This window comes from Electrona antarctica (genome assembly GCF_951216825.1).
Source record: "Electrona antarctica genome assembly, chromosome: 2".
Taxonomy (NCBI): domain Eukaryota; kingdom Metazoa; phylum Chordata; class Actinopteri; order Myctophiformes; family Myctophidae; genus Electrona; species Electrona antarctica.
This window is the reverse complement of record NC_136807.1, coordinates 28,835,304-28,850,130: the sequence shown is the minus strand read 5'-3', so window position 1 is coordinate 28,850,130 and position 14,827 is coordinate 28,835,304. Positions and strand designations below refer to the sequence as shown.

Sequence of the window (14,827 nt, the reverse complement as noted above, 5' to 3'; positions counted from 1 at the left end):
TGATGCTGTTGCCATAGCAGCTATTGTACTGCTGCATCTGTGAATGCTTTTCACATGCTCTTTGATGCGAAACAAACATTACTCTTCGTGAAAACGGCGACAGGCAGTTGGGAATTGTTGGGAACTCAGTTTGGAACTGAGCAGCATTCACTTTTATTGACTCAGTATATTTTTTAATTTGGTTTACTGTATTTATTTTTCACATCTCAGCTATAATGTTAGACGAACACCATCCCTTTCACACAGAAAGTCTGGGATTGACACAGAATATTGAACATGGCTTTGATGCTAGCCCTAGCGTCAGGTCACCTTGGCATTCTTTGTAAGGCCGCTGCCATGCTAGTGAGCCTCCATTTGCTACAATAAGGTTAATCAATTGGAACCTGGGTTGAATAAAGCGACATGACCCTTTCATACCAGTAGCAAATCTTTCTCTGGTTGTTGGTTAAATCACAAGAACCCTAGCGTCCCTATTTTGGCGCAAACATTCGACCAATCTACCAACATTCGAGCCAATCTACCAACATTCGAGCCAATCTACTACAAGCTCACAAAGCACTGCGATGCGACGATAGAGCAATCAGCAAAGAGATTTGAGAAGAAAAAGGAACAGACCTAGTATAGAGCCCTGGGGGATGCCAGTCAAACTATATACGTAGTGGTTAAAAGTTGTGATGTAATGAATGGCAATAGAATAAAGTTAATGCTGTGTAATGCAATGATAATATGGAACAGCTTTCATTTGACTCGCAAAAGGGTGATGCTGAGATGGATGTTCACTGCAGCCTGTAGGTGTCTGTGATGCAGAAAGGTTTGGGGGACAGGTATGGTAGGGGACAATGTCCTGACCTTCTTGGCGTCAGGGGCCCTCAGTGTAGCAGACTGGGTCCAGAATGAACTGGTTGGGTGTTAGCGCGCCCCATTATGGTGTGGATTACCCCCATCCACAGGCACCGTTATCCCCGCTTTTGTGGCGCTAAGCCCCCCTGTTGTGGGGCAGGATGGTTGGGGAGGGGGGCACAGTGGAACCCGCTGGCGTGGGGAGTTTTCAGCCCCCTCCACACAGAATGCTGACACTGACACAATATTGCGACACACACACACACACACACACACACACACACACACACACACACACACACACACACACACACACACACACACACACACACACACACACACACACACACACACACACACACACTCTCTCTCTCTCTCTCTCTCTCTCACTCAGTGCAACTAAAACTCCTCACAAAGTGCCAGCTAAGGGATTTGAGAGAGAGAGAATTCATCTGTGGAAGTAAAAGAAGGCATTGCTATGCAGATTTGTTGATCATTTACATACAGTATTATACAGTAAGTGTCCCTTACACACTGCAGCCGTTTTAGAGTGGCTAGTGTAAGTGTGACTTTGAGTCCGTGTCAGCATGCACCAGCTGCTTGTGATAGCAAGGCCTTCCAGGCAGCATGTGCTTCAGACAGGACGTGACAACACACTGCAGTTCCTTCGCTGGGGGAAAAGTACTAACATTTGTTACTTAGGTAAAAGTATCAACACTGCAACATAGAAATACTCTGTTACAAGTAAAAGTCTGGAATTAAGAATTTACTTGAGTAAAAGTACAAAAGTATTGGTATAAAAATGTTTCAAGTTTAAAAATCACACCTGTATGAAGTGAGTGGTGCAACTCCGTGTGGAGGACCCCGGGGGGTCCGCGGAAGTTCCAGACCCACAGGAACGCAGCCAGGGTGCTGGCCCGGTTCCGAGCCGCCCCGCGTCCAAAACGGTCGAGAAATGACAGTTGCCGTTTCCGGCGAGCCGCCCCGGTCGAGAAATGACAGTTACCATGTGGGGGTCCCGAGGGGTCCCTAGGGGTCCCCGGAACATCCAGACCACCAGGAACGTGCCCAGGGGGCTGGCTCGGTTCTGGCGAGCCGCCCGGCGTCCGAAACGGACGAGAAATGACAGAGTTACCGTGTGGGGGTCCCCGGGGGTCCCTGGAACATCCAGACCCTCAGGAATGCGCCCAGACCGTTTCCGGAAAGCCGCCCGCGTCCGAAACGGTTTAGATTTTTTCGTGCTTGGACAGACAGACCGACCCAGGGACGGACAGATCCAGGGACACATGTAGCTGTGTAATGGAGTGGTTGCACCACTCAAAAAAATGATAAAACACTTTTGAAAAAAGCCGACCTGCAAGCTCACAATGCATCGCAACACGACACATTGTGAGCTTGTAGATCGGCTATTTGAAAGAGGTTATTGTATATTTAAAATCTATAAAGTAACTACTAACTAAAAAAAATATATATATATGTAGTGGAGTAAAAGTACAATATTTGGATCTGAGCTGTAGTGGAGTAGAAGTAAAAGTATTGGACATCGGAAATACTTAAAGTAAAAATGCCTCAAAATTGTGCTGAAGTAGACACTGATTACCGTCTTGGGTCAGGGCTCTTGTGAGACACTTTGCGGTGTTGTAAACTTATCTTGTGTCATATATCTAAGAGGCATCATGAGGTCATTTGCAGTCGTGGAATAATTATCACGCTCAAGACCTGGAGTAGGCTACTGGACTCTCACAACCAAGCAACAGGACAGTGACATTGTTTGCATAAATTACAATGTCTGAGGAGAAGGAAAAAAAAAGAACCTGACAAGGCATATTAATTAAAGGCCTTGCAATCTGTCACATCTTCCCAAAGCTAGACATTATGTTAAGTCAACTTTATCCTCTGAGTTGACTATAGTTATGGCATTATGGTTATATGCAGGGATATGTTGAAATGCTAACTATACGCACAGTGGGTGCATGGATGAAAGCACAACATAGTTTTACCACTTAAAACCATTGTACTTTCTTGTACGAAAAATTGTACAAGCTCACAGCTGTTTTTAATTTGAAAGAAATATGCCCACGTCAAAATAGGCTAATGTGGTTAAGGATAGGACACATGTGTATAGTAGATCTCCACGCGCACACGCACACACAATGTTAAACCAATTATATTAAAAAAAAATCACTGTTAGCAATTCACATATTACTTTAACAGAGTTGGTGACTTTAAACAAAAACTGATATTTCAATCTGTAATGGATCTTCGCCAAGTCAATAATAAAAAAAACACCTGTTCAGGCCTTCCATACACTCATTCCCACTAATCACTAATGTTTGTTTAAATAGAGACGTCTAAACCACAGCTTTATCCATAACCACATGGACCATGGTGTCTCTACGCTGGGCATTTCATAATAAATAATTCACAATTCATTGCGAGCTTATAGACTGCAGAAGAGATTTGATGTAGGGAGGTATATAGGGGTTAAGACTCAGGGGTCTTCAACAAGGGGTCCTCAGCGTTACTACAGGGGGGCCCGCCAAATCTTTCTGTAATTGGGGGTGGGGGCAGACAAAGTACACATTTTCAAGTAGGCCTATTGAGGGTTAACGGTCAGGAAATACACAAATGAACACAAATCTACGCAGCAATCTATGAAAATGTTTAATCTGTAACACAATTGATGCAACATGTAGTGGGGGTCCCTGCTTCATGTCTCGCTCACTTAGCCTGAAAAGTGTTGAAGACCCCTGGTTTAACCATGTATGCAGTGTGATATAGCACTGAAAACGGGTAGGAAAAAGGGTCCGTGGACAATGAATCCTCTCTACTAGATGTGGTTTTTATTCAACTCACAGTACATTCTACAGATGCTCACATGTTAACATCACCTTGATACAACATAGTCTTGTAATACCTCCTCTTAAAAATGATAAATTGGTCCTAAAAATATATATAGAAAGGAACAAATTTAAAGTCACAAAAACTGTACATTGTTAAAAATTTCACGTAACACCACGTTTGGTTTTTATTTTAATGTCTTTTCTTTTTTTTTGAAAAACAAGAGCTATCCCTTCAGCGTAACAAGGAACATCAAAGTGTATTTCCAACAGACCGATTTGCTTTCAGTGTAAGAAACTAGCTTAAATAAAAACCCAGGTTGCGGAGTCATCCTGTCGCCTTCATTGACACCAACTTGGCCCTTGAACAGATGGAAAACAAAACAAAAACTCTAAAACACACAAAAAAAGAGGAATGTAAAAACGGAATAAAATGGGCAGACGTTTTGAGTTGTGGATTCCATCTAAGAGGACATTTGCAATGTCTGGCCTTCAATCTGGTACGTCATACAGGACTATCATCTTCCACGTGACAGCCTTTCAGTGCTTTCCGCTCCATCAGACCTGTTACAAACTGGAAATATTAATATCTAGAAGTAGTTTCATCACTGGTCATGTTTGTATTTTGTTTTAAGTCAACTGAAAGTGACGTGACTTTTTGTCCCATTTTACTTTAATACACATTACAGTGTAAATAGCAAAAGTACAGTGAGCGCTATGTAAATTAAAACAAATTAATAAATCAATAAGAGTTAAAATGGCGCTTGCATCGTTTCAGCTCCAATCAATATGGTCCGCGACACACGTCCACCGATCGTATGTCGAAGCTAAAAACTACCGGCTTTGTTTGCTCATGTGATCCAAAAGCCAAGTACAACCCAGACTGGTTATATAGACAAAACCCTCCAGTTATAGCAGTGGTTCTCAAGCTTCTCTGGAACAGTGTTCCACCTTGGATCAATGGAACCCACGTGGTACACTTTAAAAGAGTTTATTAATTGGCATCACTTTTTAATATTAAATCTCAGCCAATTATGTGGAGGCCAACCAGCCCACAGGTTGAGAACCAGTGAGTTACAGAAACCAGTGTCCTTCACACAGCAGCAGAGGAAGGGTGTGCACGTGTGTGTGTGCACGTGTGTGTGTGTAGCCTGGTCAGACTAATATCTAATATATATTTTTAAAACAAGAATGTCACGTGTATCTTTAACAGCCAGGTGAAACAAGTGTTCTCCGTTGTGCATCTGCCGCCCTTTTCCGCGGCGTTACAGGCTCTGGGTTGAGACCATAGAGTTATAATCTATATCTAGAGAGTGGATGAGGAGCGACAGCCCCGCCCCCCGCTATTCACTTCAATGGAAGTATGGGGGCTTGGATGAGACTTCCGCGCAGCGTTTCAGAGTATGGGGGCAGACTCCCATTGGCTTAGGCAGCGTTTCAGAGTCTGTGGTCAGACTCCCACTGGCTTAGGCAGCGTTCCAGAGTATGGGGTCAGACTCGGGCAGCCAATCATGACTAGGTCGCGCAAAAGTCGCTATAGCCAACAGCAGCGATCAGATTGCCAGTTCAACCTGGCAAAAAATGCCTCTGGTGATAAACACGCCTCATATTTGCATACTGGGCCCTGATTGGTTGGGGGGTGGGGTGGGGGGATCCAATCTCTACCTACTAATCTACCACAGGCTTTTTTTTATTATTTTGTACTGGCAGATGGTTTACAGGCTAGGGAATCATGTGACCGTGTCACTGTGTGTGTGTAAGAGTTTAAGTGGAGGTTATACAATGCCTACTTGTGACAATCCAATAAAAAAAACACGCACATTTTTTTTGTTTTGTTTAAACTGGCCTTTTTGATAAATCGTCTAGAACATCTTCCATTAGGTAGGTCTGTACACATTCACTACAAGCTATTGCTATTAAATAATCCCAGCTATTGTAATCTTTATATATATATATATAGAATATATAATAAAAAATATATTGGAGCAAAAAAGTACTTCTAGGCATAAGAACCACATTACATTACATCTCCATTGAACAGGTAAGAGAAAGGGGCCCACGCCTTAAAGAGGTTTCTTCTCCACTTGTGTTGGTGGAGGGGGTTTCTTCTAAGCAGGTCCAGAAAACAGTCAGTCTGAGAGACCCCGGTACCCCCTCACGGCGGGACCCTGCTTATATGATATGAGACTATGATAGGAGGAGGATTCCACACAGGTGAGAGAGCGAGAGAATGAAGTGAAGAGGTGAAAAGACTGGAGGTTATCCCTCCCTCTCCACTGGTCCAGGGAATGTGGAGCAGAAGAAAGAAGTTCAAGCCAACAACGGTTCGGGGCCTTAAAAAAAAGCTGAGGCCAACAGTGGAAATGATAAACAGACAAATAATCAAATCTATACATATATACCTATACATGTTAAAAATACATGGTGGCTGGACGCGTCTTCCAGACAGTCTTAGTAGTAACGGGGAAGAGGAGCGACAACAGTCTGAGGAAGCCCCACCCCTACCGGGGAGGAGCGCTCCTGGGCTCCTACATCCCGAGTCATACTTCCGTCGCGCGACACTGCCGCGAATAGCAGACGGCGACACGTTCTGAGCTTGTAGGTCGGCTACTCTCGGCCGCGCTCGGTGAGCGCGACAAGCAGAAATGAGGCCTATTTGTCCTTGTTCTCGTAGAACTCCGCCCAGCGGTTTTGGAAGAAGCGCCTCATGGCATGCCCAGCTATCCCCACCTCAGACGTGTCCTCGTTAAAGAGCTCACAGTTGTTGAACACCAGCTGGGCATCGGCCGCAAACTCCTCGCAGCTGCAGTACCTGTGGAGAGAATGACACCTCTATTCAAACAGCTTTTTCCCCCCCCTGTTTAGTTGTTATGCCAATTCATTTCTTCCCACATACATTTATGTGTGTTGTCACTGTGCTGATGTTGTATCCTACTGGGCTGGCTTACATGTTAGTGTGGTATGGAACCCCTACCGGGAGGACGTAGAGCCTCCGTCCTACTCCTCCTGCCAACAGCCACAGCCCGTAGGAGTAGCTCAGGGGTAGAGTGACCGGATGGAAACCACAAGGTTCCCAGTTCAAACCCGGACTTCCCCAGAGTTAGTGTTGAAGTGTCCTTGAGCAAGACACTGAACCCCTAATTGCTCCCGATGGGCAGGTTGGTGCCTTGCATGGTTTCCTCCAGCATCGGTGTGTGAATGGGTGAATGTAATGCACAATCTCTGTAAAGCGCCTTGGATAAAGGCGCTATATAAATGCACCATTTACCATATATAAATGCACCATTTACCATATATAAATGCACCATTTACCATTTATAAATGCACCATTTACTACTGATTTAGAAGGCATTTGTAGAATACTTATCAATCCCATGAAGCCTCATTAAATATTATATTACAAATAAAAAGGGCCCACTTCCAATATCATCATGGTTCACCAGTCTAAGCTACTGTAATAACCTTTGACAGTCGTACCCTCCCTGCAGCAGCCTCTCAGTCTAAGCTACTGTAATAACCTTTGACAGTCGTACCCTCCCTGCAGCAGCCTCTCTACTCTCTACTGTAATAACCTCTCTACTGTAATAACCTTTGACAGTCGTACCCTCCCTGCAGCAGCCTCTCTACTCTCTACTGTAATAACCTCTCTACTGTAATAACCTTTGACAGTCGTACCCTCCCTGCAGCAGCCTCTCTCTAAGCTACTGTAATAACCTTTGACAGTCGTACCCTCCCTGCAGCAGCCTCTCTAATAATACTGTAATAACCTTTGACAGTCGTACCCTCCCTACAGCAGCCTCTCTAAGCTACTGTAATAACCTTTGACAGTCGTACCCTCCCTACAGCAGCCTCTCTAAGCTACTGTAATAACCTTTGACAGTCGTACCCTCCCTGCAGCAGCCTCTCTCTAATAATACTGTAATAACCTTTGACAGTCGTACCCTCCCTACAGCAGCCTCTCTCTAAGCTACTGTAATAACCTTTGACAGTCGTACCCTCCCTGCAGCAGCCTCTCTCTAATAATACTGTAATAACCTTTGACAGTCGTACCCTCCCTACAGCAGCCTCTCTCTAATAATACTGTAATAACCTTTGACAGTCGTACCCTCCCTACAGCAGCCTCTCTCTAAGCTACTGTAATAACCTTTGACAGTCGTACCCTCCCTGCAGCAGCCTCTCTCTAATAATACTGTAATAACCTTTGACAGTCGTACCCTCCCTGCAGCAGCCTCTCTAATAATACTGTAATAACCTTTGACAGTCGTACCCTCCCTGCAGCAGTCTAAGCTACTGTAATAACCTTTGACAGTCGTACCCTCCCTGCAGCAGCCTCTCTCTAAGCTACTGTAATAACCTTTGACAGTCGTACCCTCCCTGCAGCAGCCTCTCTCAGTCTAAGCTACTGTAATAACCTTTGACAGTCGTACCCTCCCTGCAGCAGCCTCTCTCTAAGCTACTGTAATAACCTTTGACAGTCGTACCCTCCCTGCAGCAGCCTCTCTCTAAGCTACTGTAATAACCTTTGACAGTCGTACCCTCCCTGCAGCAGCCTCTCTCTAAGCTACTGTAATAACCTTTGACAGTCGTACCCTCCCTGCAGCAGCCTCTCTCTAAGCTACTGTAATAACCTTTGACAGTCGTACCCTCCCTGCAGCAGCCTCTCTCTAAGCTACTGTAATAACCTTTGACAGTCGTACCCTCCCTGCAGCAGCCTCTCTCATCATGTCTAAGCTACTGTAATAACCTTTGACAGTCGTACCCTCCCTGCACCAGTCTAAGCTACTGTAATAACCTTTGACAGTCGTACCCTCCCTGCAGCAGCCTCTCTCGCATGGTGAGGAAGTCCATGGGGTTCTTGATGATCTTGCGGTAGCCTGGCACCATCCGCGGGTTCACGGGTTCCAGGAAGGGCCAGGCGTCTCCGTGAGCCTCCATCTCCATCAGGATGATCCTGGAAAAACACACACAAAAAATCGCTGTAAAGCGCCTTGGATAAAGGCGCTATATAAATGCACCATTTACCATATATAAATGCACCATTTACCATATATAAATGCACCATTTACCATTTATAAATGCACCATTTACTACTGATTTAGAAGGCATTTGTAGAATACTTATCAATCCCATGAAGCCTCATTAAATATTATATTACAAATAAAAAGGGCCCACTTCCAATATCATCATGGTTCACCAGTCTAAGCTACTGTAATAACCTTTGACAGTCGTACCCTCCCTGCAGCAGCCTCTCAGTCTAAGCTACTGTAATAACCTTTGACAGTCGTACCCTCCCTGCAGCAGCCTCTCTACTCTCTACTGTAATAACCTCTCTACTGTAATAACCTTTGACAGTCGTACCCTCCCTGCAGCAGCCTCTCTACTCTCTACTGTAATAACCTCTCTACTGTAATAACCTTTGACAGTCGTACCCTCCCTGCAGCAGCCTCTCTCTAAGCTACTGTAATAACCTTTGACAGTCGTACCCTCCCTGCAGCAGCCTCTCTAATAATACTGTAATAACCTTTGACAGTCGTACCCTCCCTACAGCAGCCTCTCTAAGCTACTGTAATAACCTTTGACAGTCGTACCCTCCCTGCAGCAGCCTCTCTCTAATAATACTGTAAAAACACACAGTCCGTCACAGCTTGAACGGTGCAACAAACCTGGCTCAGAAAACATGGGTCCCACAGGGCCAGGCGTACAGTATTAGCTGTACAGGCGTTTTCAAACTGACGTCAATAATGATGGTAAACTTTCCAATGAGTTTCCTGGATACCAAAAGCTTGTTTTGTTGGTCAGCTTAGCTAGCTAGCAATAATGTCATGTTTTATGGTGAGAGTAAAAAAAAACCTTCAGAAGAAATGAGCTTATGTCTCCCTGACCTTGATTGATAACAGTACAGGGTACACCGGTACAGTCAAACACAGCATTGGTAGAAAGACCTTGCGGTCTTGTTTACATTTGGGTCTCATGCATTCATTCACAATAACAGTGACAAACAATTAAGATTTGTCACTTTTTTTGTCATTAAATCTACATGTACAGGTTGGAATAGAAATAGTTATTTGAGGCTGGTTGATCATAGTTAATGTAGTGAGCCTACAAGACAATATTAACCACTTACACCCTATATACTTTGATGACTACTGGTATCCCACAGGGCTCTATACTTAACACTTTAACTGCCCATAACGGATATATCAGTCTTATCAAACCCATCTGTTATCTGGCCATGACGGAGATCTCAGTCTATATGCTTTTTTTGTTTGATATCGTCGAGCGACATACTACTGTCTATTGCACAAAATTCAAAACCGGAAGTCGTTGGTCGGTCGGCAAAATGATCCCCCTACAATGAAAATGAACGGGAACCAAATCTTCTCCCGCTGATTTCTCTGAATCTAAATCACAGATTACGATTCTAATTAAAACATGCGTTAGTCGTGGTAAAAGTATTCATGCCTCGGGTGGTCGGTGATCCTCCCGCAATAGATCTCACTTCCTTCCTGGACTACTTGTTGTCTCGTAAGACAGCCCTCCCCCTATCCACAAGGTGGGGTGAGTGCAGCAAAGCATTATGGTAATTGTAGTAATCCAAAAGTGAGACCAGTGTCCATGACATCACAGACACTTTGAAATACAAAAATATCTAAAAACACACATTACCCACATAAAAACCCCAGGAAAGTGTTTCTTGTCTCCCAAACATCATTCAAATAAGATCTGTTTGCAAAAGGGTTGAATTGGCTCTTTAACATCATGAGTGCTCAGAACAAACCGTCTAAAAAGGCATCATTCCAAACATGTCAACAGCACTCACTCGCAGTAGGTGAGGTCGGGCTGGTTGCGGGTGGTCATGCGGCGCCGCTTGGCCGGCGAGTGCCCCGCCCCCGAGCCCCCGGCGCCTTCTCCGGAGTAGCGGGAGGACGAAGGTGGTGGGGTGTCTTTGGGCCTCGTTGCCATGCCGGCAGTGCGGCGGGGCGTCGCGTCTTCCTCAGAGCTTTCGTCCTCGTATCTCCTCTTCTTCACCCGGTTCCTCTTTTTGGAGGAGCTGTTTGGCGAATCACCTTCCTCCTTGAAACGGGCAGAGCAAAATGACAGGTTAGAGCAGGAGGTCAAACAGATTGGGAGGATTGGGGCAAATTAAGAGCAATTGCAACAGAGGGGAAATTTCCAGGGAGAAAGCAAGGTCTGAACAGGACTTATTACACAAATGCCACTAATCTTAGCCTGCATGCTGTGATTGGAGAATGGCGCTTAAACGCTGGCTGTCTGTTGAGTGGATAACATTTAGGTTTTTTTTTTCGTCAATCGTCCTGACCTTGACGACGCAGGTGGGACAGAACCAGTCCCCCTCGGGCACCTGGGTGACCTTTGGCTTCAGGCAGTACATGTGGCAGCCGTGGTCGCAACCGTCGCACAGCAACAGGTACTCATCATTGTCTCCCTTCCTGCACACCTGACAGGTCTGGAGATGCAGAGAAACCACATGGTGCTGATGGTTAGAACCTGTCCCTCAGCCTCAGTTGTACCGATAGTGGTGTGCTGCGTTTACCAACAGAGCTTACCCTCCAGGCTTTTTTGGGGGCTGTCGGAGCATTGGATTTCCATTTGAACCGTTTGATTACGTAGCCATATGGCGAAATGGGGTCATCCCTATGTTCCCCCGCTTACCTTAGGGTTAGGGAGTGGGCTTACGTTTAGCTGTAAATTTCTCGAGATGAAAATCAAAATGTATTGATTTTAGTTTTAGTTAGTTTTAATCCATTTTGGGCGGGAACCCCTTTTGGTGTTAGCATTATGTTATGCTTTAGCTATTGAAAAATAGCAGATCTACAAGCTCATAGCGCGCCACCGCTACGAGCTTGTAGGTCTGCTATTTTTTGAAAAATCGAAGAACGAGAATCTGATCTCAGGTCAAAATGGTTTAATTGTGGTTGCAGATAGCGTTAGCCAGCCTAGCTGCCATAGATCAGCAGCACACGGCCATTATCTCAAGGTGCAAGGCACAACCGCAACTATAACAAAGACAGCCTATATAAAAAGGTCTTACCACTTTGACAATAGATCTCTCCCAGGCAATGGCCTTCTCAAGCTGCAGTAGACACAGACACAGTTGGGGGGCGCTGCGGCACCGGTCCAGAGCTTGCCTCCACGTTCGCAGCCGAGGGGTGATCTCACTTTCAAGACTGGGAGAGAGAAGGAATATTAGAAACAGGCTATGTTGTAAAAAACATGTATAGATGTACGACAGTGTCGCGCGAAAATAGCAGATCCACAAGCTCATACATATACGCGATACACTGCGAGCTTGTAGATCTGCCAATTTTTCTGTCAGGTGGAAACCTACCATGTGCAAAAAATGTGCAGGATTCTAATTTAAAAGTAGCAAAAGCGGCAGATCGAGTAGCTCAAAAGGCGCCGAGCTTTGAGCTTGCAGATCTGCTACTTTTGTGCGACGCTGTAGTATGATCAAGCACGGCGTTAATTTGCGGAAAAACATGAAAAAACATGATATGGGGATAAAGAGGATTCTGCCCCGACGTTTTGCCAAGTGCTCTATATCAATACATTTGAAAATACACTGAATTTTGCAGAGTGCCTCCGTCACCTCATAGCATCCATAGGCTGCAGCTCCTCTCCAGGCGTTGGGGTGAGGGGAGCCAGACGCATGATCTCGGCGGCGTTCCAGAGGGGCTCCTTCAGGTAGCGCCTCTCGATGTTGCGCTCCAGGTTGGCCAGCCGCAGCACGGCCAGGTCCAGGGGGTGGGTGGCGATGCGGGGCAGGTCCGACCACTCCTTCTTGGTGCGCACGATCCAGTCGTCACGCGGGTCCGCGTCGTGCTCGTAGTACTGCAGGTCGTCACGCGTGGAGTCCGGCTCTGGGACCGTGTACGGCTTGAGACGAAAACGAAGAGCGAGACTTTAATTACACAGGTCAGCTCCCATTTTTATTTTTTCATTGTGAAAACTTCTGGAGGTCCTTGGCACAAATATTTGTAAAGCTTTTAAACGTTTGAGGACCACTGTTCTGTAGTCTATACAACTAAGAGTGTATATATATTTTTTAATTTACTATTCTCATTTCCCAATACAGGCAAATTCTCTACAAAAAACACCTTGCGTCCATATTTCTGGGCATAAACAAAAAAAGGAAATGGCTGTAGATCGGCTAATTTTTATGTGAATAATAATATCTGGGACTTATATAGCGCTTTTCATGACACTCAAGGACGCTTTACATGTGTGGGGGCTGGGGGGCAGGTGGGGAATACAGATGTGTCTTGAGATTTGTACTGTGGCCCATCTGTGTGCCTTGGGCAAATACAGTGTGAAAACCACTGCAGCAAATGACGGTTTAAAAGGAAGATAGAGTGTCTTCCTTTTTTTGTTTTGTATTTTAAATTAGTGCATATTTCATTAGAATTGTAAAGGTTTTCTAATAAAGAAGGTGACTTTACCTGAAATTCTACCACTGGCACTGGTGTCTCTGTGTTAGGATCACCTTCACTCTTCACAGTCTGAGGAGCCACCTTGAAAAAAAATTAAATAAATAAATCCAAACATAATGTTGCGTTTAGCCATGTCTCAATATGTTCATAATTTCAAATGGTTTCCGTTAATACATTTCCAGCATCGTGGCTATGAGTGACTGTGTTTTCATTGTTCATCGCCATAGGCCTTTAGCACCTTGCTTGCTCATTATTTCAAGTAACAGTGTCCTGAGCCAACAGTAGGTTCACAGGGCACCTCTACCACCTTCTGGACATTTGCTGCAACTGCAACCTTGGTTTAATGACATGCTAAGCAATCCCCAGCTTTCCCAACTTATAGCAAGCCTGCAGTTCCTTTCCTAACCTCTCCAAATTAAACAGTGTATAAGACAAAAACGACTTGGAACACTTTCTGTCGAATAGAAACCTCATATGTTCAAAACTGTTACTTTTCAAGTAAGTTATGTGGGCATTCATTTATGAAAGAACACAAGAGGTTCCTTCCTGACAAGGACAAAATGTGACTGTAATAATTCAGTTCAGTTATTGCTTGGTTATAGTCCATCCATAGTCGAAGCTCGGTAGTGTTCTCTCACTTTGAGGTGGAGGTCAGCTGCAATGACCCGCTGTTCCAGATCCTCCACCCACTGCAGGGAGCTGACGTCCGTCTCCAGGGCTCTCTCCTGCACCTGCCAGGGCTGCTGCAGAGCCTCCATCAGGGCATCACCCTCCTCCATCTTCACCTGGAAGATGGAGTCTACAGGGACACAATGGCAAGGTACAGATGCAAAGAGAAAATGAGGAGAGGAGTGGGCAGGGCTGTCACCATCGTGACATTTTAGTTGACGATTAATTGTCATACAAATGACTGTGATTGATGATGAACAAGTTAACAGATTAATTTATACAGATGGATGGAAAAATTAAGACAATATGGGGAATTGTGATGATTTGGTACCCCTACAGCCAAAGTAATTAAAGAAGATTTGCTTTTATGAAATATCTGAGATCATTAGGATTTCCTGGAAGATTGAACAAGCATTATTTTGTAGATAGCCTATTTTCCATGCATGACATGCTTCCATATAAGCCATGCCCCACTTCTATAGAATCCAAATGACCGAAATCAGTGGTGGTGACTGAGAACTTGAAACCAAACCAGTGTAGAATAATAGAGCATAGCGTAGTAACCGCAGCACGGGCGGCGGCTGCACTCACCGTGGGGTTGTTTTCTACACATGTCAGCCATGCTCTCCATGTGTTTGGCCAGGTGCTTGTGGAGCACCCTCTCCCTGACTCCTCTGGGATGCAGGGCCTGCAGGGTGTCGTACAACTCCTCCGGGTCCTTGATCCACCACCAGCCCCGCACCATGGCTGCAAAAAACACAAAAAAACAAGCATGATGTCACACACACAATCACAGGCTGCACAGGCGGCCAAATTGAAGGTTGAACTGACCGTGTCGGCCACAAAATATAGACTAGAGCGGCCGCTAAGTACACGCCGTGTCAGCCAAAACACACACTCGCGGACAGCAGTGTCGAGCTAATCGACGGTCTTTAACCACAAACCTAGTTCTTGGAGACGACGTTCGGGAGGTTATTATAGTTTAGCATTTTGTAGTCGTTTATATTCTTTTACCTTTTGTTTTCA

At 45.1% G+C, this 14,827-nt stretch overlaps 1 protein-coding gene across 7 annotated transcripts in view; it reads right to left on the bottom strand.

The window, feature by feature from the left end:
* Positions 1–3,663: 3,663 nt before the first annotated feature.
* The window catches only part of baz2a (bromodomain adjacent to zinc finger domain, 2A), a 37,002-nt gene continuing 25,838 nt past the window's right edge, over positions 3,664–14,827 (bottom strand). For 4 of the 7 annotated variants that reach the window (XM_079491085.1, XM_079491083.1, XM_079491087.1 and 1 more), the window contains exons 22-30: positions 14,393–14,548; positions 13,771–13,931; positions 13,142–13,213; positions 12,292–12,578; positions 11,734–11,869; positions 11,002–11,148; positions 10,501–10,754; positions 8,473–8,631; positions 3,664–6,492 (exon numbers count right to left, since the gene is read on the bottom strand). In XM_079491085.1, the coding sequence (XP_079347211.1) occupies positions 6,333–6,492; positions 8,473–8,631; positions 10,501–10,754; positions 11,002–11,148; positions 11,734–11,869; positions 12,292–12,578; positions 13,142–13,213; positions 13,771–13,931; positions 14,393–14,548 (1,532 nt within the window). In that variant the 3' untranslated portion in view covers positions 3,664–6,332. The remainder of the gene's footprint in view (positions 6,493–8,472; positions 8,632–10,500; positions 10,755–11,001; positions 11,149–11,733; positions 11,870–12,291; positions 12,579–13,141; positions 13,214–13,770; positions 13,932–14,392; positions 14,549–14,827) is intronic. The other 3 variants (XM_079491086.1, XM_079491089.1, XM_079491088.1) reach the window with 2 other exon arrangements.